This window comes from Pan troglodytes, chromosome 5, assembly GCF_028858775.2.
Source record: "Pan troglodytes isolate AG18354 chromosome 5, NHGRI_mPanTro3-v2.0_pri, whole genome shotgun sequence".
Taxonomy (NCBI): domain Eukaryota; kingdom Metazoa; phylum Chordata; class Mammalia; order Primates; family Hominidae; genus Pan; species Pan troglodytes.
The window spans coordinates 93,744,884-93,770,473 of NC_072403.2; the positions used below are offsets into that span (position 1 = coordinate 93,744,884).

Consider the following 25,590-nt stretch of genomic DNA (forward strand, 5'->3'; position numbering starts at 1 on the left):
CGTTTTGATGACGGTGAAGGCTGCGCATTTCTCCCATCATGCAGTACAGGTGAGTGCATAAGTAATTAGTATGAGAGCTATAAAGCCTCTTTAAATAAGGTGTCTACTTGAACTAAAATAAATAGACTGAGAGCACAATTGGTTTTACATAAATTGGGAGTGGAATAAGATTTGGAGTGCATGGGGAATTTGATGCAATTGAAGAATCTGAGAAAGGGACTTTCACAGTGATGAAAAAGACAGCAAAGACTAAATTGTACTAACTTCAAGATAAGAGTTAACCAGAAGTGGTTACATAAGAAACATTCAAGGGAATTTTAATGTGCTGACACAAACAGGATTATAGGGAAATATAATTTCAATGTACATTCTAGTTAAGTCCTAAATATTTTTGTAGTAGTTTTGAAAAGAGAATGTAAGTGTCCAGTGACTCAGGACAACCTTTTGCTTCTCTCAGCAAAAACTGCAAAACATCTACACTTATCGTTTACTGCAAAACAAGCAAATAGCCAGTGCCTGTCTCTGTAGTGGCTACCTGTGGGGAGCTCCACTTCTGTAAGCTCCCAAGAAGGTACATTTCAAGGGCTATTACCCTAATCCTGATTCTCCATTAGTCCACAGGGCTCTTTATGGTGCCCCATGCAGAGCTGAGCCTCATGAGTAATTAACCCCAGGGTAGCTGAAAAATTAATTTTCAGCAGTGAGTCCTATTTGCAAATAGAATCTAGTCTTCTAAGGGGCATCGGACTAGGCCTTTCACTTATTTTTTTCTAGCTTTATTAAGGTGTCAATAAAAATTATATGTATTCAAGGTAAAGAATGTAATATTTTGATATATGTATACGTTGTGAAATGATTACCACAATCAAACTAATTAATATATCCACCACTTCACATAGTTACCTTTTCATATGCATGTGTAGTTAGAATACTTAAGATCTATTCTCTTAGCAAATTTCAAGTATGCAAGATATTATAGTTACCAAGCTGTACGTTAGGTTTCTCGAACTTATTCATCTTATGTGAAAAGCAAGTTGGTCGAAGGATACAGACTTGCTTTTCACTTTTTTGGAATGCCCCTTAGAGCTAGCATAAGTCTAAACACATAAAGGCATTCAGCAAATATTTAATAAATGAACCATGTTTCAAAGGGTTTGCTGCTATGGGTAGTCTATGTCAATGTAGTACTTAATGATACCTAAAGGTTAGGTATTAACAAATTATAAAATGTTCATTACTTAAGCTATAGGAAACTTTTTGAGCTTTATTGTGTAAGCCTAGCTAGGTTTTAGGATTGCCTGAAAAAATACAGGACTCTCAGTTGCATATGAATTTCAGAAAAAAAATGTTTTTAGTATATACATAAAAAACATATTATATATAATATATATTATATAATATGTATCATATTATATATTATGTATCATATTATATTATATATCATATTATATATGTATCATTATATATTATATATGTGTATCATTATATATAATATATAATGTGTATCAATTATATATTATATAATGTGTATCAATTATATATTATATATGTGTATCATATTATATATTATATATAATGTGTATCATATTATATATTATATATAATGTGTATCATGTTATATATTATATATAATGTGTATCTTGTTATATATTATATATGTGTATCATGTTATATATTATATATAATGTGTATCATGTTATATATTATATATAATGTGTATCATGTTATATATTATATATAATGTGTATCATGTTATATATTATATATTAAATGACATACATTTTTATGAAAAATATATTTTTAAAATATATATTTGTATAAAAAATCAGTTTATCTGAAATAAAATTTAGATTAAATACAGGATATACTGTGTTTTTATTTACTGAATCTGGCAACTCTAATTCAGCCTTTTGGCCTTGAACCTGATTGAATTTGTTTCTCTTCTTTTCTCAAAATACGATTAAACTATTTTAATAGTGTTTATGCCCTATTAAATGAAGACTGTATAATCATGATCCTCTTGACCTTCTTTGAAGACATACAGAAAAAGAAACTCCAGAGCATATGTAATTCTGGATCAATGTGTAGAATGGCATTATCCACAGGGCCTAGTAAAGCCCAATATGTTGAATTTTGCTAAAAAAGAAGAAAAAAAATAAAGGAATAGGGTTTCAGCATTTTCTAATGACATGGCCAGATGATGCCACAAAATCTTGGCATTACTGATAAGTACACGCTGTGCTGGAAAATCAATAGTTTCTGAAGGGGATCCTGAAGGGAACTTTCCATTATTGAAGTTAGAAATAACTTAGCCCCACACTCATAAATTCCTGGAGTTCAGGGTGCTCAGTGTTCCTAAGCAAGAAAGCACGGGACTCGTCCTAACTTCATAACCTGCTGAGCTGGAATTATTGCTTTTACAAATTACAGAGTACCTACTTTTTTAAAACTGCACTTTTAACTATTTCAAGTGCCAGACAGTAATTGAGATAGGAACGTAAATTTAAGTACAAGTGTCCACCCACTTTAAGAAAGCCTGAATAGGCCGGGCGCGGTGGCTCACGCCTGTAATCCCAGCACTTTGGGAGGCCGAGGCGAGGTGAGGAGATCAAGACCATCCTGGCTAACGCGGTGAAACCCCGTCTCTACTAAAAAAATACAAAAAATTAGCCAGGCCTGCTGGCGGGCGCCTGTAGTTCCAGCTAATCAGGAGGCTGAGGCAGGACAATGGTGTGAACCCGGGAGGCGGAGCTTGCAGTGAGCCCAGATTGTGCCACTGCACTCCAGCCTGGGGGACAGAGCAACACTCTGTCTCGAAAAAAAAAAAAAAATCCTGAATATGCTAAAAGATAAGCTTAGGTAAGCAGATAGGTTGTGGAAGTGGTTATTTACATTAAATAATATTTCATTGCAACATTCCATTAAATATTAGACTGCCTTGCTATTTTTAAAAAATTACATCATTTTCTCCCTTGCAATGAATTCTCAATTTTTCAGATTTTGTGTTATGTTTGGGCAGTGAAAGTTCAGCCCCTTGATCATTTTAGCATTCCATGTTATAAATATCTACATAATGGTTTATAGTTACAGTTAGTATTCTCCTTCCTTAAAACTCTAAGGTAATAGTACTCTAAGGTATTATTCTATAGGAAAGCATTGGCTACAGAGCTCAGCTCTCTTCAACTCCCTTCCTTTTTTCTAAAACCTGTAGGTAAAGCTTCTCTAAAACTTTTGAGTAAACCACAACTTTTTATTTTCACTCCTTCATATGATCTCCTTACACTGTAAGTACTGAGACATTAAGAAATAAAATTCACTATTATTTTTGCAAATGGAGTCATTCCTCAGAAAGAGCAGAGAAGAGTTATTCTGAATTATTCAAGTCTTCATTTTTTTTTTTTTTTTTTGAGATAGAGTCTCGCTCTGTTGCCAGGCTGGAGAGCAGTGGTACAATCTTGGCTCACTGCAAACTCCACCTCCCGGGTTCAAGCGATTCTCCTGCCTCAGCCTCCCAAGTAGCTGGGACTATGGGCATGCACCACCACGTCCAGCTAATTTTTGCATTTTTAGTAGAGACGAGGTTTCACCATGTTGGCCAGGATGGTCCCGATCTCTTGACCTCGTGATCCTCCCGCCTCAGCCTCCCAAAGTGCTGGGATTACAGGCATGAGCCACCATGCCCGGCCAGTCTTCATTTTTAAATAAACTTTTTATGTGAGAATACTTTTATTTTTAAAAAGTGATGATACAGAAAGTTCCTATATACCCCATACCCAGTTTCTCCTTTTGTCGACATCATACTACATGTTACAACTAATGAGCTGATATTGAACCACTATTATTTCAATAATGCTTGCTTAAGATTTCCTTAGATTTTACCAAGTGCTCTTTTCTGTTGCTGGACCCCACCAGGATCCCACATTACACTTAAGTCATATGTCTCTTTAGGCTCCTCTTGGCAATGGCAGTTTTCACACTTTCTTTGTTTTAATAATTTAAGGAATACTGGTCTAGTATTTTACAGAATGCCCCACAATTTAGTTTTGGATGATGCTGTTCTCAAGATTTGGCAGGTTTTAGAGTGTTGAGGAAAAAACCACAGAGGTGAAGTGCCATTCTTATCACATCACAACAAGGGCACATACTATCATCATGACTTGTCACTACTGATGTTGGCCTTGATCAGCTGGCTGAGGTAGTGTTTGTTCGGTTTTTGCAATGGTACAGTACTCTTCTTTTTCCCTTTTCCAGACTGTAATCTTTGGACATAAGTCACTACGCACAGCCTACACTTAAGAGGTGGGTAGTTAACCTCCACCTCCTTGAAGGGCCAATATCTACATTGATTATTTGGAATCCTGCACAGTAAATTTCTTTCCCTCCATTTGTTCATTCGATCATTTATTTATATCAGTGTGAATGCATGGATACTTTACTCGTTGTGTTATAATCCATTACTATTTATTTTGTTGCTTAAATTGTTCAAGCTTTGGCTATTGGAGCTCTTTCAGTTAGCTCCTATGTCCCTTTGACATACCCCTGCCACCCTCATCATTATGATTTTTATCTTTTTTTTATGCTTTCTCAAGGCACCACAAGATGCTTCAGGCTTCTCTTATATATTTCCTGCTCCAGACATAGATTCAACTTCTAGTTCCTTTTATTGGAGAATGGCATTAGAAACCAAGATCTGAGTCATGCTAGGTAAAAGCCGCTGTCATTTTAAAATCATTTCTCCTCCCTCGGTCCTACATGATGTATTTGCTATTAGACTGAAGGATACTGTGTTCATATTGTTGATCTCAAACTTGGTTCTTTAAAGAAAATTAGAGTTTAATTTTGGAATTACTTGATTTTAACAAACCTTATTCTACTTTATATTTAAAAACTATGATATTAATTTATTTTTCTTTTTTGGTATATTTTGTTCTTTCTTTTTCTTACTAAAGGAATTAGAAGTTTAGGGAATGAGGTTACTAAGGAAAGGAAGGGTGGATTACTTCTCTCCAGGCTCAGCTAGGAGGGGCAGCCTAGTAATTCAACTAGAAATGGCAGGGTATATCTAAGCCTAGGAGAAGTTTAATATATACTGCTCTTATTCAACCATTGTTTAAAAATAATTATGTGGTGACCACAGACATATGAGGAACTGGCTGTAGAATGAAGAGGCTGCAACAAAGGAAGAAGAAAATGACACACAAATACCATTATCAAACCAAATAACCACCTTGTATTTTTATGATGCACTGTATACGGGAAGGAAGCTGGTTTTCAATGCCAAGAGTCGCTCTTTCACAGACTCGGTGTCAAGCATGCATTCTATTCAAGATCAAGACTTTAAGTGGTTTTTACAACCACATGTATATCCTATAGTAGCCTGGGATTACCAAATTCTCATGCTACTAGCATTGAGACCATCTCCAAAATTACACTAAGAAAAATTTTAATTAATACATAAATGTATGCCCCCTAGCAATTTGAATAGGTGAGGTTACATTCAATGCTAGACAAAAGGGTGATTTCCTTGCACCCAACACACACACACACACACACACACACACACAGAGAGAACATACTAGATCTTTTGATTGCTCTTCCTTCTCTATACTTCCTCTTTCAATTCCTGGCCACCAATTCCTCTCACCCCAACGTAAAAACTCTGAATAACACTATAAAGCCTCGAACAGAATCTATATAACCACTGACGAAATCACAGCCCTAAGGCTACTCAGGAAGACCAAGGCTCACGCAGAGCTACTAGAGCCCTACAGCCTACTAGAGCCATGAGTCTCTACTGATATCGGAAAACAGTTCTGACTTCTGGTCACCTAACACTGCTAAACTGATACCCAGACAAAAAAATTGTTGGCATCTATTAGCTAGATGCTTTTGGAGCTAACTGAGCCAGTCAGAGATGGGCTGACTGACAGCTGGATGTTTTCATTTATTGTGCTTCAATCAGAAAGTGGCTGAAGGCTACTCTTCTCTATGTACCGCTCTGCCTTTTCTAAAGGACGTGGGTTGGGATTCAAAGGACATGGTCTTTAGTCAATACAGACATTGTAGACAGCAAACACAAATCAATAGAAAAAAATAACTTTTTTATTTACAAAAAAATCCAAATATTGGATGCTGTAAACAAAATTCACAATCTGTTCCCTCTAGCACTGATTCAAACATGTCAGTTTTTTAGTCCATTTTCCATCAACTCCTTTTCTGCCTGTGACGCAGCCTATAGTCAAAATATTCCAAAAGAGTGACCCAAGGTGCAGCTTGCTGCAACAGAACACCTCAAAGCAGGCATGATTGTAGAGAGGTTGGAGGGAGAGACAGCCAGCAGGCAGAGCCTCCTCCGTTCTGCAAGGCTTTGCAGCAAGTCTCGTTAACTTGACATCTTCCAACTTTGTACTTTACCATTTGCTTTGTTAGAAAGCCATTATTTTAACAAAATATAACATAGAGATTCTTTCTTAGCACTGAAAATGCTATGCTAAAAGAAATTTTAAAGAAATATTATATTCAAATAGATGCTATATATGAAATTACTTTTTTTGGCTTTTTGGTTTCATCTAACACACTTCATCTTCAACAACAACAAAAAAGCTTATTTTTGAACTGACAGCTTTCAACATAATACATTTCATTTACAAAATAGTTCACAATATTTATTTAACAAGCGTTGCATTGAAAACAACTTTATGCACAGTGAAGCAACCAACAATAAGCAAACAGAAAGGGGTGGTAAAAACAGTACGTTCACTTTTCATTTCCTTCCTTGGTTTGGATTACACATATTCTTCCATCCTTGCATTTTTGGAGCTACATTATTAGTCCATCCAATATCAAAGTGAGCAGATACTTGATCCCATTTCTGGAAGGGAAATGTCCATCTTGGTGTAGGAGTTCTTGAGGCAGCTGGATTTACTGCAAATTAAGTAAACCTTTAAAAACGGCATTGTCACAGGCTATGTGTTCTCTGACATGCCAGGCTGGACAGGTGAGAAGAGCCTCCAAAAGACAAAACTTCTTCCTGGTTTAAAGAAACAGCACACTAGGCCAGATAAACACAAAAGGAAACAAATCACAGGCGCTAATAGGGAGTCGGGAGCTGTTCTTTCCTCTGACCTATACACATGGCTCTCTCTCACCAGACATTCAAATTTTTAGGCCGCACATCCACAAAGAGAGACATATATTTCACTGTGTGTTCAACTACATATGCACAAGACTATAGTACACACAAAATAGAAATAAATTATATAAGTCTTAAAGTAAATGCTGGAAGTTGTCTTGAGTACAGCCTGTTCTATATGAATGGGTGCCAGGTGCTGGCACTTCCAACTAAGCTACCAACCCTGAAGTAAGCAAGAAAAGAATATAAATATTTAAGAAAATAAATCAAAGTGTATTTCAAATAAGGCTCTTCCAAACAAAAATCTGTGTTATAAATTAACAGCAGGTTATTGTTATGGCAGAGTCAGAGACCTCCAGACTCTTTAAAATAGTAGACGACTCATTTGTCAAGAGTTAGGGTAAGAAAGCAGATCACCAGCTGCTCCTGTGTTCACAAGTGCTCCCCTAGTTTTCTTTCAGAAAACTTTGAAACAACTAAGCAGGAGGAGCTCTGGTTTCTGATAGGTGAGTGCCAGGCTTAATCTGCAAACTGAACAATGTTTCCTGGGAAGTTGCAATTAATTTTTCAAACCCAGGGCTTAAGTGAGGGAGACTGAGCCAAGATGGTAGTAGGAGGAGTTCCTTAGAAAACTTGAGTGGCAGTGCAGGGGCTGTTGCAGCTCTGACAGAATTCACAGGGAAGCTGCTACAGCAAACCCATCAGGTTCCCATTAAGGCTTCAAAGAAAGATGCACAAAACGCAGTCCAGACGGATTAACCTGGATTAACCTAGCACTAAGCATCTGAGGATCCCTAGATAAACAAACAAACAAATTATACTGCCAACAGGAGGATATTTTTTTCTCCCGTGGTCTCTCTTTAACTGATGATGAAAATCTTCTAATTGAGTCTTCGAGGAATTATCATAGCAAGCAGTCATCCACTAAGGTTGTGGAGATTATGTGGTTGTTTCACAACACAAAGGGAAGGTTCTTATGTGTTAGTTTTGTTTTGTTTTTAACAAATGCATTTTCAGACACCAGTATCTAGAGGAACTACTGGCTAGGAGAAAGGGTGGTTTTAGGATTAGCTGTTATTGAACTGAAATAGTAATGCCAGTTCATTTCACAAAGGTATAACTGGTATTTTTGTAAGAAAGAAAATAAAGTTGGATTTGATTTAATGGAAAGCGATTTAAAGTACAGTACTAAATATTTAAATGCAGTGTGACAACCAGATCAAAGATGTTTCATATTGACATGATTTATAAAATGTTATATATATCTCATATATAAATTTTAAGCAATTGTGCAAATATTCTGTAAAAAGGGTCATTTCACATTACTAAATTCTAGTGGTCCAGAAATGCAGAATGCATTCATTAAAATTCATTTAAACATTAGCAAGTAGTGTTTAGATCACCGGAAATCCTTTTTAGCAGTCAGGGATTTAAGTAGCCTATTACTGATCCATGATCCACTAGATTAAACATCATAGAGGAATGCAATTATATTTTTTTAATAAATGGGTTCAAACTGTCAAAATGGCAGTTCAATATAAAAAAGAGTGCTCTGCCAAACAAATATTCTCCCATTTGTGGAATTCTATGGCTCACCAAAGAAAAAAAAAAAAGAAAAAAAAATCCCACTAAAACAGTATAATTTCTGCTCTTCCTATGAAATATATTACTTGGTTCCCTCCTTCATTTAATTTTTTTAGATGTGGATTTAATTCATCATTGCAATATGCCCACGTCTCATGTTATCCTGTTGAAAACATAAAAACACACAGTATTTAAACATTTCCTATTTGAGACATTATTCTAGATCATAGTCAATCTACTGTGTATATATACATATAAAATGTATATATAAAATGTATATATACACACACACATAATTTATACACACATACACATGTACCTATGATAATATCAGATCAACAAATGTTAACTTTATACAAGTATTTGCAAGAAAAAATAGGGCATTTTCTCCACCATTCACAAGCTTATGTTATTTTCTTCTTGAGGCAGTCCCTGATAAAATAAAATAATCATTAAACCATAAAATAATTTTGCCACTTCAAATTTTCAGAAGGCAACAGGCACTTTGATGTATATTGGTGTGTAACAAATATAATCTCTCTTCATATATTCTACTATATCTCTTCTAATTGGGTATTTTTATCTGTTAAATCTTTGGTCCTTGAGCACACTTTCTTTGTTACAGCTGTTTTTGCTTGCATTTTTACATTTTAAAAATGTGATCTATGCACGCAGCTGGAATTAATGGATTGTGTCATCATAAGTTCTGCTGATTGTTATGAGAACTGCACCAACCTACTACTGTTCATTTGGAGCAAGCCGTTTGTTAGCAAAACAAGATCATTCCACAGAAAGCACTTGCTACAAGCCTCAGACAGTAATCCCAACGTTGGAGTTCCCCTTTTTCCTGTATTGTTACTATTAATATCTGAACTCCTAAACTGATTCACAAGTTGGAGTGAGACCTTTTTTCCTCTGTATTTTCCCTTTTATGAATTCCATCTTAAAAGAAACTTTCCACTTTTTTTTTTCCTATGGCAAAGCTATGGGAGCAGATACAGCAAACCCATATTGTCGTCACACATTTCTTCTCTTGTTGTATCAGGAGAACCTGGTTGCTTCTAATGACAGGTCTCTCTTTTTTTGCAGGATAGAATCCAATTGGGTAGGAGAATAAGAGAAGGGAAAAGGATCCTTTCGAGATCATGCTCCCCCATCTATTAAAAGATACATAAGCTTTGCCAAACTTAAAACCAGGAGCATATCATCATTGCACAAAACACATCCCTAATAAGGGCTGGATCACTCTTTTTTTTTTTCTTTTTTTTTTTTTTCTCTCCTGTCTTGTCTGAAATGGCTTCCCCACAGGACATTTTTAAATGATTCTTAATTGCAGGGTAGCCAAGTGGAGTAGGTCTGTTGCTGGCACGTGAATACTGGCTGAACCTGTGCAATGTAGTAATTGCTAAAGTTGGCATCTGCTACATAGGGGGCTGGCTGGTAATAGCAAGTGACATTAGCCACATTAGGAATGACATTTTGGTCAGCTAACACCCGGATAGCCAGCATGGTGATAAGGTTTAAAGTCTGTCTTCTTTCATGTCCCATCAGGCACACTGTGCTCTCATTTACCACTCCATGAAGCGTCATGAGATACTCATACTTGCGGTCTTCCAATCCCACAAAGTGGTTCTGCAAATAGGACTCCAGTTTTCTCTGCTGCTCTCCAATGTCTGAGAAGTCGATGAAAAACCTGGAACACATATACCTTTGAAGGGTCTTGATTTCATCAGAGGCAGGCCTAAAGCCCCTCACCAAGAGGTTGCAGTACTTAAGCAGGCCTCCCCCTCGGATTTCCTCTGGGTTCCTGGTGGCAATGATCTTGTTACAAAGGTGATCAAAGGCTTCCTGGAAATCGCCATAGACGCTCTCCCCGATTATTGTGGGGTGAAATGTCTCAGTCATTGGGTTCTCTGAACATTCATAAAAGAGCAGAAGAGAGTCTAATTTGATTTGAAAAGAATCTACACTGAATTCAAACTGCCTCCGGAGGGAATCCACAAATTTCAGTTCCACATTTTTGCCACTGTTGTTTGACAGGGATATAAGACTCCATCGGTCAGAGTCATTGCACACTTTAACCATTTTCTGCACATAAGCTTCCTACAATTTAAAAGATAAAACAAAATGAGCAAACCTAGGAAAAATAAATAAATAAATAAATAAATACATCCTCTTCACAGCTGAGAATTATTTTGCTCTTTCCCTTTTGTTTTGTCAAGTTTCAGCCAAACACTACCTACAGGCTTAAACGGTCTTCTGAAAATAGAAAAAAAAATACTTTTAACGAGTAGTTTTACTGTCTGGGAAAGGGACTAGAGGTAATAGTTTGAGGCTTTTGGCAGACGTAGCACAGTAGTAAGAGGTTTTGTTGTCATGTCTGACTTTTTAAGTGTTACTTTTTGAAAATGGTCTAATAGGCACAATATTCACACAGTATCCAAACAACATTCAAAAGACTCGGAAGGGCATTCAGCGGTAGGTTAGTCAGCCTCTCGCCCTTGTTCCAAGCCACCCAATTCCTCTCCGCCTGCGGCAATCAATGTTATCAGTATCTTGTGTGTCCCTCCAGGGGCACCCTGCAGTTACAATCAAATATAAACTAAATTATGACATTCCAGGAGCCTGCCTCCTCAGACAATTTTAACTAATCATATAAAACCCGTCTTGAACTGAAGTGGAGGGTGGGGAGGGGGTGCCACTATACCCTTAACATATGAACCAGCACGAAGAACCACCAGATAGACCTTTAACACGTAGTCAGCTGAATGCCGCTGTGAAATCTATTCACCTTTTCCAGTACAATAAAAAACTCATTGACTCACTTCTGCTTCAGGCTGTTATTTTCCCAAAGGCTAGACTCAAATATAATGACTCAAAAAATTATTTACATCATTTCATTCTGCCAAGTATCAGAATCTACTCTGGACAAGACTCCAACAGGGAAAGCCAAGAGTTAAAACATAAGGAGAAAGAAGAGAAGAGAGGGCAGAGGAGGACCTGGGAGAAGAGTTGTAGCGCCAAAGCATCAAGTAAACTGAAACACTCAACACCGTCCACGCACGTCAGTTTACTGGTTTAAAAAATCAAAAATCAAAGAAATAACGCGCGCCCAAACTCGTGATGGCCACAGATTCATGGCATTTAACCGATGCCCCTCTGCCCGCTCCCCGTCGCACCCGGCCCAGCCTGGGTCAGGACCCAAGTGCATCTCGGGTGGTGTTACCTTGAGCGTGAGTGGTGTGATCTTCTCTTTGTTCACCCCCTCGGGTAAGAAGTCCAACAGGCAGTCCAGCACGACGTCCTTCACAGTCTGAAACTCCCCTTCCCCGCGCAGGTCGGCGCAGAAGATGAGGTCCAGGTCCTTGTAGCCCAGGCCGCTGTCCTGGTGCAGGACATGGCTGGCTGCCGAGCCGTTGAGGCGCACGTCGCGGACGCCGATGCGCTTCTCGGCCAGGCGCCGCCGCACCACCTTCACGATCAGGCTCGGCTGCAGCTCGAGCGTGGGGAAGTTGCCGCGCCCGTGAATCGGAATGGTCTCGCTCAGGATGCCGTCCAGCCGCTGCACTTGCTCCCAGTTCAGCACATTGCAGTGCGCCGTGGGGCTTTCGCAATAGTCCAAGCAATGCCCACCGAAGCTGCCGCCGCCGCCGAAGTCGCCGCCGCCGAAGTCGCCGCCGCCGAAGTCGCCGCCGCCGAAGTCGCCGCCGCCGAAGTCGCCGCCGCCGAAGTCGCCGCCTAGGGGGATGTAGGGGCTGCAGGCCAGCTCGTCCTCAGACATGGCGAAGTACCCTTCGCCCTCCGCCATGTAGTGCCCGCCGAGCGCCACTTGGCCCTGGTCAGTCCTAAAAAGAAAGGGAAAGGAGTGCGGTGAGGACGCGCGGCGGCGGAGGGCAGAGGCCCGCCAGGAAAAGAGCGCCCCCTCCCCCGATAGTTCCCTGACCCCGGGCCTCCTCGGAGACTCCCTCCCCCGGCCCTTACAGTCCCCAGCCGCGCACCGCGCCCCGCAGAGCAGCCCCGCACCAAAAGTATCTCTGATGCATCTGGAAAGCGCAAGCGAGAGTCCCGTCTGTGTCACCTGGAGGCGGCCGCCCCTTCTAGGAGCGCAGCGAGCGAGAGAAACCGAGAGGCGGCAACACTTCCAGGAGCTGCGAGCGCGCTCCGACAGCAAATAGCGACTTCGTCTTTCCCAGACCCCTGCCGCCTGCGCTCACCACTCCCTCCCCGCGACCCCTCCCGCGCCGCTGCCACCCCAGCTGCGGTGGTCCCGAACTGGCGGCTCTTGCTGCCACACACGCTCGTGTCTCTGGAGCTTTAGCAGTTGTGCGGGGAAAATGTCTTCAGTACTTTTTTTATACCGGGCTTCTCTGCGCTTCCGGGGCCCAGAGCGGCACGTTCGCCACACCCTCCTCATCTGCATAGGGCGCCGCCCCCTCTGCCCTCCCCCGCCCGCAGGGCACGCAGCTGACTAGCCCAGCAGTTAGTGCGGGACGACTGCCGGTGAGCGTGAGGTCCTGGGCTGTATGTGCGGATACTGTGTGCGCCCGTAGATGCGTGTATTTATACATACATTTAATTTATGTACGCCCCCTCCCACAAATCTCTTTTCATTTTCCCCAGGAGGAGACACGTTAAATGCCCCAGGAATCATAAGTGGTCATCAAAACCAGATCACGACTAAAATCCTGCAACTGCAGAAACTTCCCAAAATTCTCGCGGACTCAGCCCGTCTTTAGATCATCGCGGTTGGGCTCCGGAGGGTCCTCACGACCGCTCTTTTAAACCTCGGTGTCTAGCTAGACCATTTACTCCATTGATAAACCCGATCCAAGTGTGGACTCATGAGTCCACTCTTGCACGCAAATCAGTCACGGCGCGTGAGTGGGAAGGGCTTGTTGATAACTGGGTTTCGATTCTCGAAACCTCGGGAAGCGCGCCGGGGAGCTCTGGGCGAGCCCGAGAAGGCGCGGGGGCGGCACCACGGGCCTCGGGCGTGCGCGGCTCCTGCGCACGAGTGGCTCCAAGGGGCCAGTACTTCGCGGGGGTCAGGGCGCGTCACGGAGCAGACGCGGGCGAGCAGCCAATGGCCGAGGACTGGGCGGGCCCAGTGGGCGCAGAGAGCGCGCCCGGGGAGTGCGTGCTGCCCCGGAGTCCAGGGAAAGAGCCGCTAGGTGTCCGGTGCCTTTGCTGCGAGTTCTCTGACAAAATTGGAGGCGGCGAAGCGCGTTCCTCGCGGCCCCCTAAAGTTTGGCCATTTTAAGTGCATCATAGTGTCAGTGGAATACGATTTGGTTTTCCACGAGACGTAAAAGTAGGAGTTTCAAGAATAAAATGAATTCTCTCCTCCAGCTTCCGTGACTTCGGCAGAGCTAATTCTACCCACGCTCACTCGCGCCACCTCCACTCTTTGCTAGAAAGCTGTGGCCGTCTCTTCGGCAGCTCGCTGCCTCCATCAACTAACCCGGAGCAGCTTTCCCAGCGCCTAGACGCTGCCGGGGGCTGAGGTGGGGCAGAGAATGCCAGGGTCACAGAATACTCCCCAAACCCTGCTCAGCCCTGCCCGCCCAGACTGGGAGGAAAAACAGCCCGCACCTCCTAACTGGGGGAGCCCCGGCCTAGTCACTCAAGCTGCGCGGCTCGGGGGTGAGGGGTAGGGTGCGGGGGTGTCACCCGTGGAGCATCCAGCTGCGTGACAACGCCGCCCCCTGCCGGTGCCCTGCCGAGCTGCGTCCCAAAATGGAGAAATCCGACTGGCTCTGTGGCAGAGGCCATCCCCTCAGCGCTGCGCCTAAGCACTGAGGTGCGCCTGGGGACTCTAGGACAACTACCCTGTCCGCATAGGGCCATCGCTTCCTTCAGAGCACACCCATGTGTTCCTCTGACCAGCCATCGGCGCATGAATGTATCTTAACCAGGCATTTTATACATATATATACATATGCATATTCTTGTGTGAGCATGTGTATGGAGAGAGCATTTAGTGGCCTGTTACGTGCCAGGCAACAGGCTAAGTGCTGAAGATTTAAGAATGACTACATTTCACGTAATCTAGAGGGCATAGCACCTTGGTGCATAATTATGGTTCAGTTGCATATGTATTATGAGAGAAGTATATTCTGACGCAATCGCGTGGCGGGCTAACGACATAGGAAACGGAGAGACACCCGAGAAGGTGTCATTTGGACTGGATCTTGAAAGAATAGATGTTCCTTCAGTAGTCGGGGAAAGAGGAGAAGAGCGTTATCTACAAAGGGAAGCGTATGGAGTTGGAGAATGTTTGAGAAAGGATATGTACATTCCCGTGATTAATAAATGAGATTGGTAGTGCCTTGAGATAAGGTTTATGAGTACCAGGAACTTATTGAACACGTCTGGGCTATAACCTGTTTAGCTCCTTAACATAATACCTAATTTAATCTTCAAGAAGAAGGTATTTCCATCTCCTAGGGATCTAGAAACAGAGAAATCCAAGAAGTTAAGAAACATTCCCAAGTTCCACAACTAATAAGTTGTGGGGTCAGGCCTTTAACCCAACCCATTTGGCTGTGAATGCTGTTTAGTGGTCATTACGGGGTAATGAGTGGTCTGTAGCTTATCAGTACCTTCTTATTGGAAAACAAGACAAGCACAAATAGCAACGATTTAAGGAAGAAGGAACGATGGGGAGGGGAGGGGAGGGGAGGGGGAAAAGAAGAAAAGGAAATGGAGGAAGGGAGGGGAAGGGAAGGGAAAAAGAAAAGAAAAGGGGGGGAAGAGAAGAGTAAAGAAGAGAAGAGAAGAGTAAAGAAGAAAAGAGAAAAGAAAAAGAAAAGAAAAAAGACCTGTTAAAAATGTTTCTTTCAAAGGCCGGTATGAATTCTGCCCCTTCTTAAAACAAAGCCAAAGTAATAGATGGTATATTAGACACGCTGTACTTTAAAAACCAAGGGTGTGTGCATGTGTGTGTATTTAGCTCTACTACAATTATTTTGTACTTTATTTTTACCCTTGCTCCAAAAACTGAAAATAAAGAAGACTCTTAGAGCTGATGGACACCTGCCTATGCATACCCAGGATTTCGTTCTGTAGCACTAAAGGAATCTGCATTTTGGCAAGCTGTCATGGTGATCCTGACACAAGGGCCCAGCCACACTTTGCGCTGCACTGAGAACAGCCACCATAGTCCAGTTCTCTAAGTGGGGACCCTCCCCCAAGCAAAGGCTGATCCCATGGCCATTCCCAGAAATGGAGGGCACAACTGAGAGGTGGAAGCACAGCATGAAGCTGGACTTGCAGGGCCTGCTTATGTGCTATATGCTGTGCTGGGGAGAAGATAATCCCAGCAGCAGTGTGCCAAAACCGCCTCTCCCCCAAGCATCCAATGCTTTGTGGCTGACACTTCCTTAAACCTTTAACAAAACATTCCCCCTTTCCCAACCATAATCCAGACCCTACTGCCTCCTGCATTGGGACATCTGGGATATCTTACTTTTGGCAATGCCTTTGTGGGCAATTTAATCTTTGACTGGATTAATATGTGCCTGATACATAGTGACCAATCATTACATACTGTTGAATGAAAGCATATGTTGTTCACTGTCCCACTTTTTCCTGTCTTCAAACTGAAATAATATTTACATTCTAGGAAAAAATATCCATCCTTAAATAAAATTGCATATTCTGCTATTGAAACCATAATTTTTTTCTAGATAACCAAAATAATTATGAAATGAGAACGCCTATACTTTCCAAATACATTCACAACTAAGATATTTCTCAACACAGTTACTCTTAGATTAAATTTAGATGCAAAGTTGCTAAATTTTTCCCCCAGGCTTTAGCTTCTGAACCTATTTGATAAATTATTTACTTTCTCCCACTTAAAAGGAAAAAAAAAAAAACACCTGTGGCAATATGAAGCTCTTAGTTGATAAAGTTAAGACCACCACAAAACTGAAATACGGACAGCCTAAATTTAAACTGCTTTCTAAGTGAGCAGAAAAAAAGTCCTTATCCTGAAAGTTTTAAAGGAAAGCTTTGCATAGAATTTTGAGAAAGAAACACTTATAATTAGTTCATCTTATTTTTAAAGTTACAGTAACAATCAATCTGGACTTAGCAAAATAAGATGTTCAGCTTCGGCCTTAATGATAGTTATTATTATTGAGTTTGTTATTATATCCCAGAAACTCTGCTAAATATTTTATATACATTATTTTTTCTAAACTTTCTCTAAAAACCAGAGCTGTACACATTATATCTCCACAGGAAAGATAGGGCATAAGAAGGTTAAGTAACTTAGAGAAATCACAGAGCCTTGGTTCAGACCCATGCACGTCAGTTCCTTACATTCTGTGAGTTGGCTTGTCCCCAGTCTTGTCATATTCCTCCTAGACTTAAACTTGAGCCGGAACTGCACTCTGATTCTTCTTTCTTTCCAAGTTCTGGACATTCAGGTTGGGCATAACTTTGGAGACCAAGTGATTTTATCCTGAAACAACTGCTGAGGGCCAGAATGCACAATGACCTGACAAAGCAGATGGCCACTTCTTCCCCAGCAGCCACGAATGACCTCTGTGGCAGCAGAGAGCTAGCAAGCTAGCACCTTATGGAGAATTTGCAAGAAACACCAGACACACTGAAACACAATGGGGTGTTTGAAGACTGCCCCATGTTCAATTAGTGGTACTTTCCCCTTCTTGCCCTGCTTCCTACCTTCTCAAAAATGGTTTCAGAAGATGGGAAGCCACCAAATATGAAATTATTCATTCAAGTTCATACCCAGAAGGAGAGACAGAAGAAAAAAGCACCCACCCACCCCCACCCCGCCGCCACACACAAAACCTGCCATTAAGCCTGCTACTTCCCTCTCTCATAGCATTCTAGCCAGTCTCCCCCCACATTCCTGTCCTGCTTTTCGTCTTTCCACACCAGCCCTCTCCACTGTCTCTCTTGATTTTCCACCTTCTACCACTTCTGCTCTTGGAACCTTTCCACAAAAAGTGGCATGTACTTCTAGAAGCACCCTGCAATGCAGGCAGAGCAGTGGTAGTGTGAGGAATTTGAGTACTCCCCCACCCCTGTCTGTCCCCCACCTATTTGCTGCCTTTGTGGTGCAAATCCTAGTAATTCCAGAGACCACTGGGGTATTGCATGCTTTTCCAAGCATGCACACACATATGCCTTCTTTGCAGAGTAAACTGAACATCTCTCTGCTGTCCAGTTAGTGTTTGTAGAAAAGCAACTGATCAAAGTGCTTCATGTAAAAATTAAAACTCACTTGGGAAAATAAATTACCTGTTTTCACAGGGAAATGGTGCTTGTGAAATGACGTTTCCTATGTTTCTTCAGAAAATAAAAAAATGTTTATTCACTATTCAGGGCCTGTGGAAGATTGGCAACATCCTATGTCATACAGGTTAGTTTGGGAAAAACCATCCAATGTATTACTTGTATATTCTTTGTAATCAACAGATTAGCTTTTATAGTTTTAAACTTTTCAACCCTTTTTCTTCTATATCATCTCATTTTATCTTCAAAACTGTGCTGATCAGCATGAAGTTCTAAGTTTAGAGATGAAGAAAGGCTAGATGATCTTCCCTATATTTACACAGCTAGTTATGGGAAAGTTAAAGTTAGACTCAGTCGCCCTCATCATGAGGCAAAAGCCCTTCTAACCACACTGTTTAATCTCACATCAGTGTGAGTGCATTTAAATGATCAGCATCAAACAGCTAAGTTTAAAGAGATCCTGTAGCGACACAGAGGATTTTTTATGTGGGCTACGTTCTCACCTGTGGACATAGTATAAAGCATCATTACTCTACTGTTGAGCATCTTATAAGTGTAATATCCTAAGATTTTATTTTAAGTGTGTTTATTTGAAGTATATGACCACATAAAAATAACTCCATTGAGAGTTACAGATCAGTGAGTTTAGGGAATTTAATATGCAAGCAGTAAATATGGTCAGACAGACCTACATCATCACTCTTATAATCGAACTTGGTTTGGATTGTCCTTTAACATAATTCTTCATCAGAAAGACTAGCTAGTATTTTCTTATGCTGTTATCAGTGTTATTATGCCAGAAGTTCTTCCTGTTGTGACATCTCTGTGAAATTTTGCCGTTTCAATCAGTGTTGCAAGGCCCATGGACCAGACTGTTTTCCTTACTCCAGACAAAAAAGACATTCAAAAGTTACATTCATTTGGCAAAACGTAAACTAGAAATACACTGTATTTTCAAAAACCATCAAATATGAATAAGTAAACTTTAATATTTGTATTATAATTTTTTTGTAAATTTGTGCTGGAATATGTTTAACTGCTCTGAAGAAAGTGTTGATTTTACTTATGGAAACTGTAAGGTTTTGTGAAGAGTACAAGGGAAGAATATAATAAATTATTTCTCTTTTCTAGAAGGAATTTAGCCAAAAATGTTTGGGTACCTTGTAAAAAATAAGGCTGTATTCAATGGGTATGTTATATCCAGCTCATCTTGATATATTTTCAGCCTATTCTTACCTGTTCAACATATGTTGATACCTTTTTTAGCTACTGATAGTTGATTTTTTATATGAGATTTAAACTTATGGCAGCTGTAGAAGGCCTATTTACTCATATGTATACATAAACCATACATTGATTCAATAATGCATATTTGTTTGAAATAACCTTCTTAGTGTTATTCCTACCATCACTTGTTTTTATCTTTTCCTATTAACTTCCTTCCCTGACCTCAAAATTATCTGTTGCCAAACAAATTACAAATTAAATAGTACAACTAATGTTATCTTGATGTTTGGGAGAAATTACTATGGAATATGATAAGCAACCAAAAAACACATCGTCTTAGAAAGTCTGAAAAACTGAACAAAACATAATAACTAAACAAAAGTTTCTCTTGAAGCTACTCAGAAAATGGACATTTTTAAAACATTTAAAAAAAGAACTGTTCAAACCAGACTCTACGAAGAAAAATATGACTACCTTAAAAACCCTGAGATTGTTAAGTGTAAGTATGGAAACTAGCTGTGGACTTTCTATAGGAAGTCACGCTAAGATGCCAACATTTATTCTGGTAATATGGAATAAAAGAAATTCATGTTTTCTTTCCTAACAAAAGAAAAGGCTTCAAGATGCTAGTAAATTAGGCATTAGCCGAGAAGGTGTAGAGGAGAACAAAAGCTATAAAAGTTATTGATATTTGAACCATGAAAGTGTCTGGCTGGAAGAGATCAGTTTCCAATAAACTACAACTCCTGCAGGGGAGCTGGGAAATAAAAGAGAATTTGGATTGACACATGATTAAGAAGGCTGAATATTGATAGTTTAGATAAGTAAGATATCCCTAAAGGGTAATAGAACTGCCCTCTAGGTTTTGAAATTCATAATTATTTATGGAAGTGAATAATTGATTAGCATAAACGTGATATTCTTAACATAAACTCATGTCAAAATATTAGAAAGGGAAAAAATATATGGCACTCAAGATTCTTTTCCCAACAATTTCTCCCTGATTTCCATTGAAATTCCAAAGATTTTGGTGGGTTTTTTTTTTTGTAATTCACTGGAATTAACTCAGCAACTACATCCCACTCTATTTACTTATTGTGAGATCTTTGTGAGCAGTAGTTCGTCATCCTCACACTGACTAGATACGGATTGTGTTGCTGTGTTTTAAAAAAGAAGTATTTCTTGCAAACACTTATGACTTGTCTATGTCTTCTACAAGTCTGGACATGTCTTGGAACATTATCTGTGTTCTGTGGGTTACAAGGCTTGTCGAGGTCAAAGTACTCAGACATGAGACAGGCACCTTGTATACTCCAGAGAGCTAGAAATACTTGGAGATTAAGTCTAGTCCATGCTCAGAGTAGTGCAGAATAGTGTATGTATTTTTAATTCACTATCTTAAAAGTAAATGATAACGTTAAGAATAGTATATTTCACTTTAGTTATTATACATTTATGATTTTTATATGAGATTTTAATGTTTCAAAGAGATGTTTAAAAATGGTAGATACCCATTTTTCTAGCATCATTTTTATATACTAAATTCAGAAACTTTGTAATTGCCATATAAACTTGTGGAATCATGGAAATCATTTGAATAAATATACTATCATAATATTTGAATTATGTTTTGTAGTAAATTGCATTGTATTTCATTGTGTGTGTATATATATATATATATATATATATATATATATATAAACTCTAGACCAAGTGCAGGAATGACATAAGAATATTTCCGACATAAAAGTAATTACCCTTTGCATATTGGATCGGTCATTATTTTGAGCCATGCATTCTTCATAAATCAAAGAAATTGAGTTATCATGACTAATTCTTAATCCACTTTGAATCTAAAGATAGCAGACATTTGAATTCAAAGTTTGAAAAACAAACTAATTATTTAGATGTTTGATATACATCATATTTAACAGCCAGATATCTGGCTAAACTTCTTGTTCTTACTCAACTAAAATGGAAATTTTAGTTTTCTTCTAAATTTAATTAAAGATCAATTTGATCCAAACATTTACTCTGGAACTCACATTATAGATTTTGAGTGCCTGTATTGATCAAATTACCCAGAGGCTTTACAAACTGCACTTTATACTGCACTAAAACTTGAGTAAGCCTGGCCTTTGACTCCCCTCCTAATATAGGGCATGGCCCCCTCCCTACCTGTGGGCTGCAGAGTTGAGGGTGGGTGGGGGAGGGCACTGTACAACATAGCCTCCTTGGGAAGTTAGAGTATGTGTGCACACATGTGCTCATTAACTCCCCTAGATTATTTGTTCTTTCACAAATCTTTCTCATTTCCTATTCATTAATACAAATAAATGACTGTTGAATCAATCTAGTGCCATCACCACTACAACAGACACCTACGGTAAATTCTTTAGGTCTAGTAACTATGGTTACTTAAAAATCACCTAGCAAATAATATAGATTAAATAGCCTAGATATGTTCTGTGTGTCGGATAAAAGCACTCTTTTTACTTAGGGGGATAACATTTTCAGTTGGAATACAGTCAGCTTTAAAATTTTAGTAAGTATCCTCAAAGTTTCCAGTGATTATTTGATGACTCACTTCTAAAGCCTCAGCTACATATGATTAATGGGATTTTATTGCAGATTTAACTTGTCCATCTATTGTTTATCTTTTAATGCTTCTGGGATTACTCCAGAAGCTTCCACCACTATTCTGTTTTTTAATCAAGTGATATATGAAAATTAATCAATTTTGGATTGCAAATTGTGCTCTCATACATGGGATACAGAATTAAAAACATACCATTTCCTTTCCTGAGGATGCTTACTCAAATTCTACAATAATAAGCATATAGCATATATACATTTTGACTAAGACTTTTGTTCTTATTATGCTTTTAGGACATTTAAGTATAGTGAATATGTGTCCTAAATCAAAAATCAAAGTATGTGGCCCGACAACTAATATGCTTATAAGGACAAAGGGGCAGTCTATTTGAAATCTCTTCACATCTTCAGAAATCTGAGATGTATGGTGTTCTTCCATCCATTGTATAGAATTATGCTTCTTTCTTCAGTTCATTCCCATAAAAGCCTCCCTGACAGCAACATTTCTTATTGTCTATTGGCTATTAAGTTACAGCAGAAATTAAATATGGGGAATTCATTCAATATTCACACACCCACAGATATTCTTCCACTTAAAATTAAAGGCTTTTGCATACCTAGTTGAAAGCTGACCATAATGTTAATTTTGTAAAACTGAAATGTAAATTATTCTCCCTAAGCCTATGGACAAATGTAGTATCTCACTGAAAAACATTGTGGCCTTCTCAAACACAGAACCCTCCTGATGCCACTCTGTGTTTTTTAAAAATCAGTTTGGGCTAATAAATGCCCATAAAATATTTTAATATATTTAATTGCTCTAGGAAATTAAATTGAACTTTAATTACAATTAAGTAGAAGATATCAAATATAATGCCATTAGAGCATGAGTTGGTTCAGCATCTGTGTTTGATTACATTACCCAAACACATGAAACAGTCAAGTTTCTAAGCTGGTCAACCCCTGCAGGCAGTGACCTGCTGTTTCTTGCCAGTTGAAGTCTGTTTCTGTGTTATTGCTCTTACTGTCAGTAGATGATCCTCACAGTTCCATAAATGCTATTTAACTCTCTATGGTTTCCTATATTTCTTATCTGCTTCATTGTTCTAGAAAAAGATATTCTTTAAAAAAAAAAGAAAGGAAGAGGAAGAAAAAGAATGAAAGAGACAGAGGCAGGCATTTGTTGCAGAACTTCACAAACTATGACTAGTCAGGATTTAGGTAATAGTTCAAACCCAAGCCCCAAAATAGCCAGTTCATTTTGTTTATAATAAATTGCAAATCAAAGCAACCTGGTCTGAGGAAGAAAATGGCTTTGTTCCAATGATCTAGGGGCACTAGAGATCAGCTGTCCATGATCCTTTAACCTACGGCAAGGCCATCTTAGTTAAGGCCACATCTTCCTTATTATTTGTTTCTTGGGAAAAGTCAGTGGCTGACGTGGAAACAGCTGAGTGCGTTATTCTAAAATTAAGTGATTAAATCACGAGGCTGAGAATAGGGTGCAGGAAACCTGGGGATGGATTTTTTTTCTCATTCTTGAAATTGATTCTTGCTATGAGAACTTATAACAATTAGTCCCATTAAAAGCAGCCCATACTTAATTTCAAGTGGCCACAGTAAACTCTTCAAGGTTGAGACTTGGAGGAAAAAAAAGTAAAACTACTTAGCACAAATCATTACTGAGGAATTAAAAGGAATCAGAAAGATGGGAATCATTGGGAACAGCACCCACAGTACATGTTAGAGCTTTGAAGAAACACTCCCCTAGTGCTGAGCTGAGAAGGGATAAGCCCAAGATTGTGACAGAAGGTCAGGCTGGAAAAACAGAATGGCTGGTATTAGATGAATGTAAATATGTAAATATGCCTTAGAGTATGCCTTAGAGCATGCTAAATGTGCCTTGCAACATGTAAAATATGCCTTAGAGAATGCCTGGTCCTTTGTAGGCACTCAGGCCAGCTAACTCATCTGCAGGAGCTGGATAGAATGTAATGCTTAGGCATGGAGACCAGCAAAGGCAGAAGAAGGGGCAAAACCCAGGTTGCTCTCCTTCTAGGCATCAGACCCATGGGAGTTCAAATGATGTTCTCAATCTTACACTGTGGGAGTTATCTCTCAGGGCATCCAGTTTGAACCTAAGGCAAATTTGGCTGATTCCAAGTTCTACCTGAACTCGAAAACAACTATTATAATATATCCTGCATCTCCATCCTGCAACTGGTGGCTAGTGAGGAGTGATACTATGTGAAAATATCTGTTTGTAGATTTGGAACTGCTGGGGCAGAAATAGGGACTTTTAGTCTCTAGGACAAAGAAGCTTGCAGGTCCCCTTCAACAGTACTGCCCTTGTACAAAGCCAGCAAATTATCTGTGATCTTTATAGCACAGGAAGGACCTCCAAGCTAGAGAAGGGATGGTTCAAGGATGGAAACATCTTTCTTATTAAAACACCACATAAAATTCTGTGAGTTCTGAATCAAGAAAGAACCTCCAGCTGGTGGGAGCTGACCCCACCAGCAACCTCTGACTCTTTTCTATGAACACTGCCTTTCTCTAGAGTTCTGTCAGTCTGATTACCACTGTCACCCCGAATTCTGGAACTCAGCAGACTTTTTAAATTGTTCATCTGCAGTCAATTAAGCCAGCTGTACTCCTTTCCTCACAGGGGCTCGATGTAATGGCTGCAAACAACAGCCTCCTTTGTTGTATACACAGCTTGTTTCTTGTATGGGTTGCTCTAAAGAACATAGGAGACAGCCGTTTCCAATATATGTTTATGCCTCTGACCTTTGACCTTGCACTGTTCCCATTGTAGGCTCCAGACAGGTGTGCAGGGTATCTCTAGAAAGCCCCAGGGTACCATGGCCAGAATTTACATTGGTAAGTCATCATGTCCATCCATACCAAGGTGCAGAACAAGGAGCATGTGACTGAGTCCCTACACAGGGCCAAGTTCAGGTTGCCTGGCCACATCACAAAGAAATGGGGCTCTATCAAGTTTAATGCAGATGAATCTGAAGACATGGTAGTTGAGAAGTGTCTTATCTCAGATGGCTGTGGGGTTAAATGCATCCCCAGTCATGGCTCCGCAACAAGTGGCAGGCCTTGCACTCAGGAAGGCTTCCACTGTTCTGCTGTCTCTTAGGCTCACCAATACTTCCTGACAAAGAAAAAAAAATGTTAGCATATGTTTAACCAAACCCTTTCTTTCCTTCATCCTTCTTATCAAAGTAGAGGCATGTAGAATTTTCCAAATTAATGTAATTCGGTATTACACAAAAATGAAAAGGCAGGCATTACAGGCAAGCTGCATTGCGTAAAGTCACAATTCCAAAGTTTTAAGTCCTTGATCCTAAGATGAACACATCCAGCCCTAAAAGACTTCACTATCTCTTGCTGTGAGTCCTCCACCCACCCCCATCCTGCCTGTTATTTGGTCAGTTTTCTAGCTGTCATATTTTCTTTCCATCTTTCCAAGTGTGGTAAGTGTTCAAACAATGGGTTGAAATAAAAAATAAGAAGGAATGATCCACTGTAACTGGGATGGTTAAAAAAGGTGTCTTTGTAGAGAAAAGACCAGACTAAAGAGTAAACACCAGCCAGTCATGAGAAGTTGAGAAAAGAGTGTTCCTGGCAGAGGGAGCAACTTGTACCCGGGCAGGCAAGAATCACTTGTACTGGAGGAACTCAAATGTGTTCTATGGAACCAGAGCATGCAGAGGAAGGGAGAGATGGCATGAGATTAGCCTGAACAGAATGTCAAAGTTCAGATCATGTAG

At 39.9% G+C, this 25,590-nt stretch overlaps 1 protein-coding gene and 1 non-coding gene across 5 annotated transcripts; one reads left to right on the forward strand and one right to left on the reverse strand.

The window, feature by feature from the left end:
• Positions 1-6,080: 6,080 nt before the first annotated feature.
• On the reverse strand, positions 6,081-13,179 carry TENT5A (terminal nucleotidyltransferase 5A). 4 transcript variants are annotated; one of them, XM_001148042.5, is made up of 3 exons: positions 12,740-13,141; positions 11,943-12,561; positions 6,081-10,819 (listed from the first exon to the last, which is right to left on the reverse strand). In XM_001148042.5, exons 1-3 carry the CDS (start codon positions 12,757-12,759, stop codon positions 10,043-10,045), a joined length of 1,416 nt encoding a protein of 471 aa, XP_001148042.2. In that variant the 5' UTR covers positions 12,760-13,141; the 3' UTR covers positions 6,081-10,042. The 4 variants fall into 4 exon arrangements, with proteins under 4 accessions (XP_001148042.2, XP_001147967.1, XP_518605.4 ...); XM_001147967.7 differs by having other exon boundaries at positions 12,795-13,110; XM_518605.9 differs by having other exon boundaries at positions 9,644-10,819; positions 12,931-13,179.
• Positions 13,180-24,437: 11,258 nt separating this feature from the next.
• LOC112209649 (small nucleolar RNA SNORA70) lies at positions 24,438-24,570 on the forward strand. The gene has a single exon (XR_002944472.1). It is a non-coding gene; the product is annotated as a small nucleolar RNA SNORA70 (small nucleolar RNA).
• The last annotated feature ends 1,020 nt before the right edge of the window (positions 24,571-25,590 follow it).

Coding starts and splice junctions, on each gene's coding strand:
- TENT5A (XM_518605.9), bottom strand. CDS start 13,136: ATGCAGATGAGGAGGGTGTGGCGAACGTGCCGCTCTGGGCCCCGGAAG. Junction 12,562..12,930: donor GGGGTCGCGGGGAGGGAGTG/GTGAGCGCAGGC, acceptor CTTTCTTTTTAG/GACTGACCAGGGCCAAGTGG. Junction 10,820..11,942: donor TCACACCACTCACGCTCAAG/GTAACACCACCC, acceptor TTTAAATTGTAG/GAAGCTTATGTGCAGAAAAT.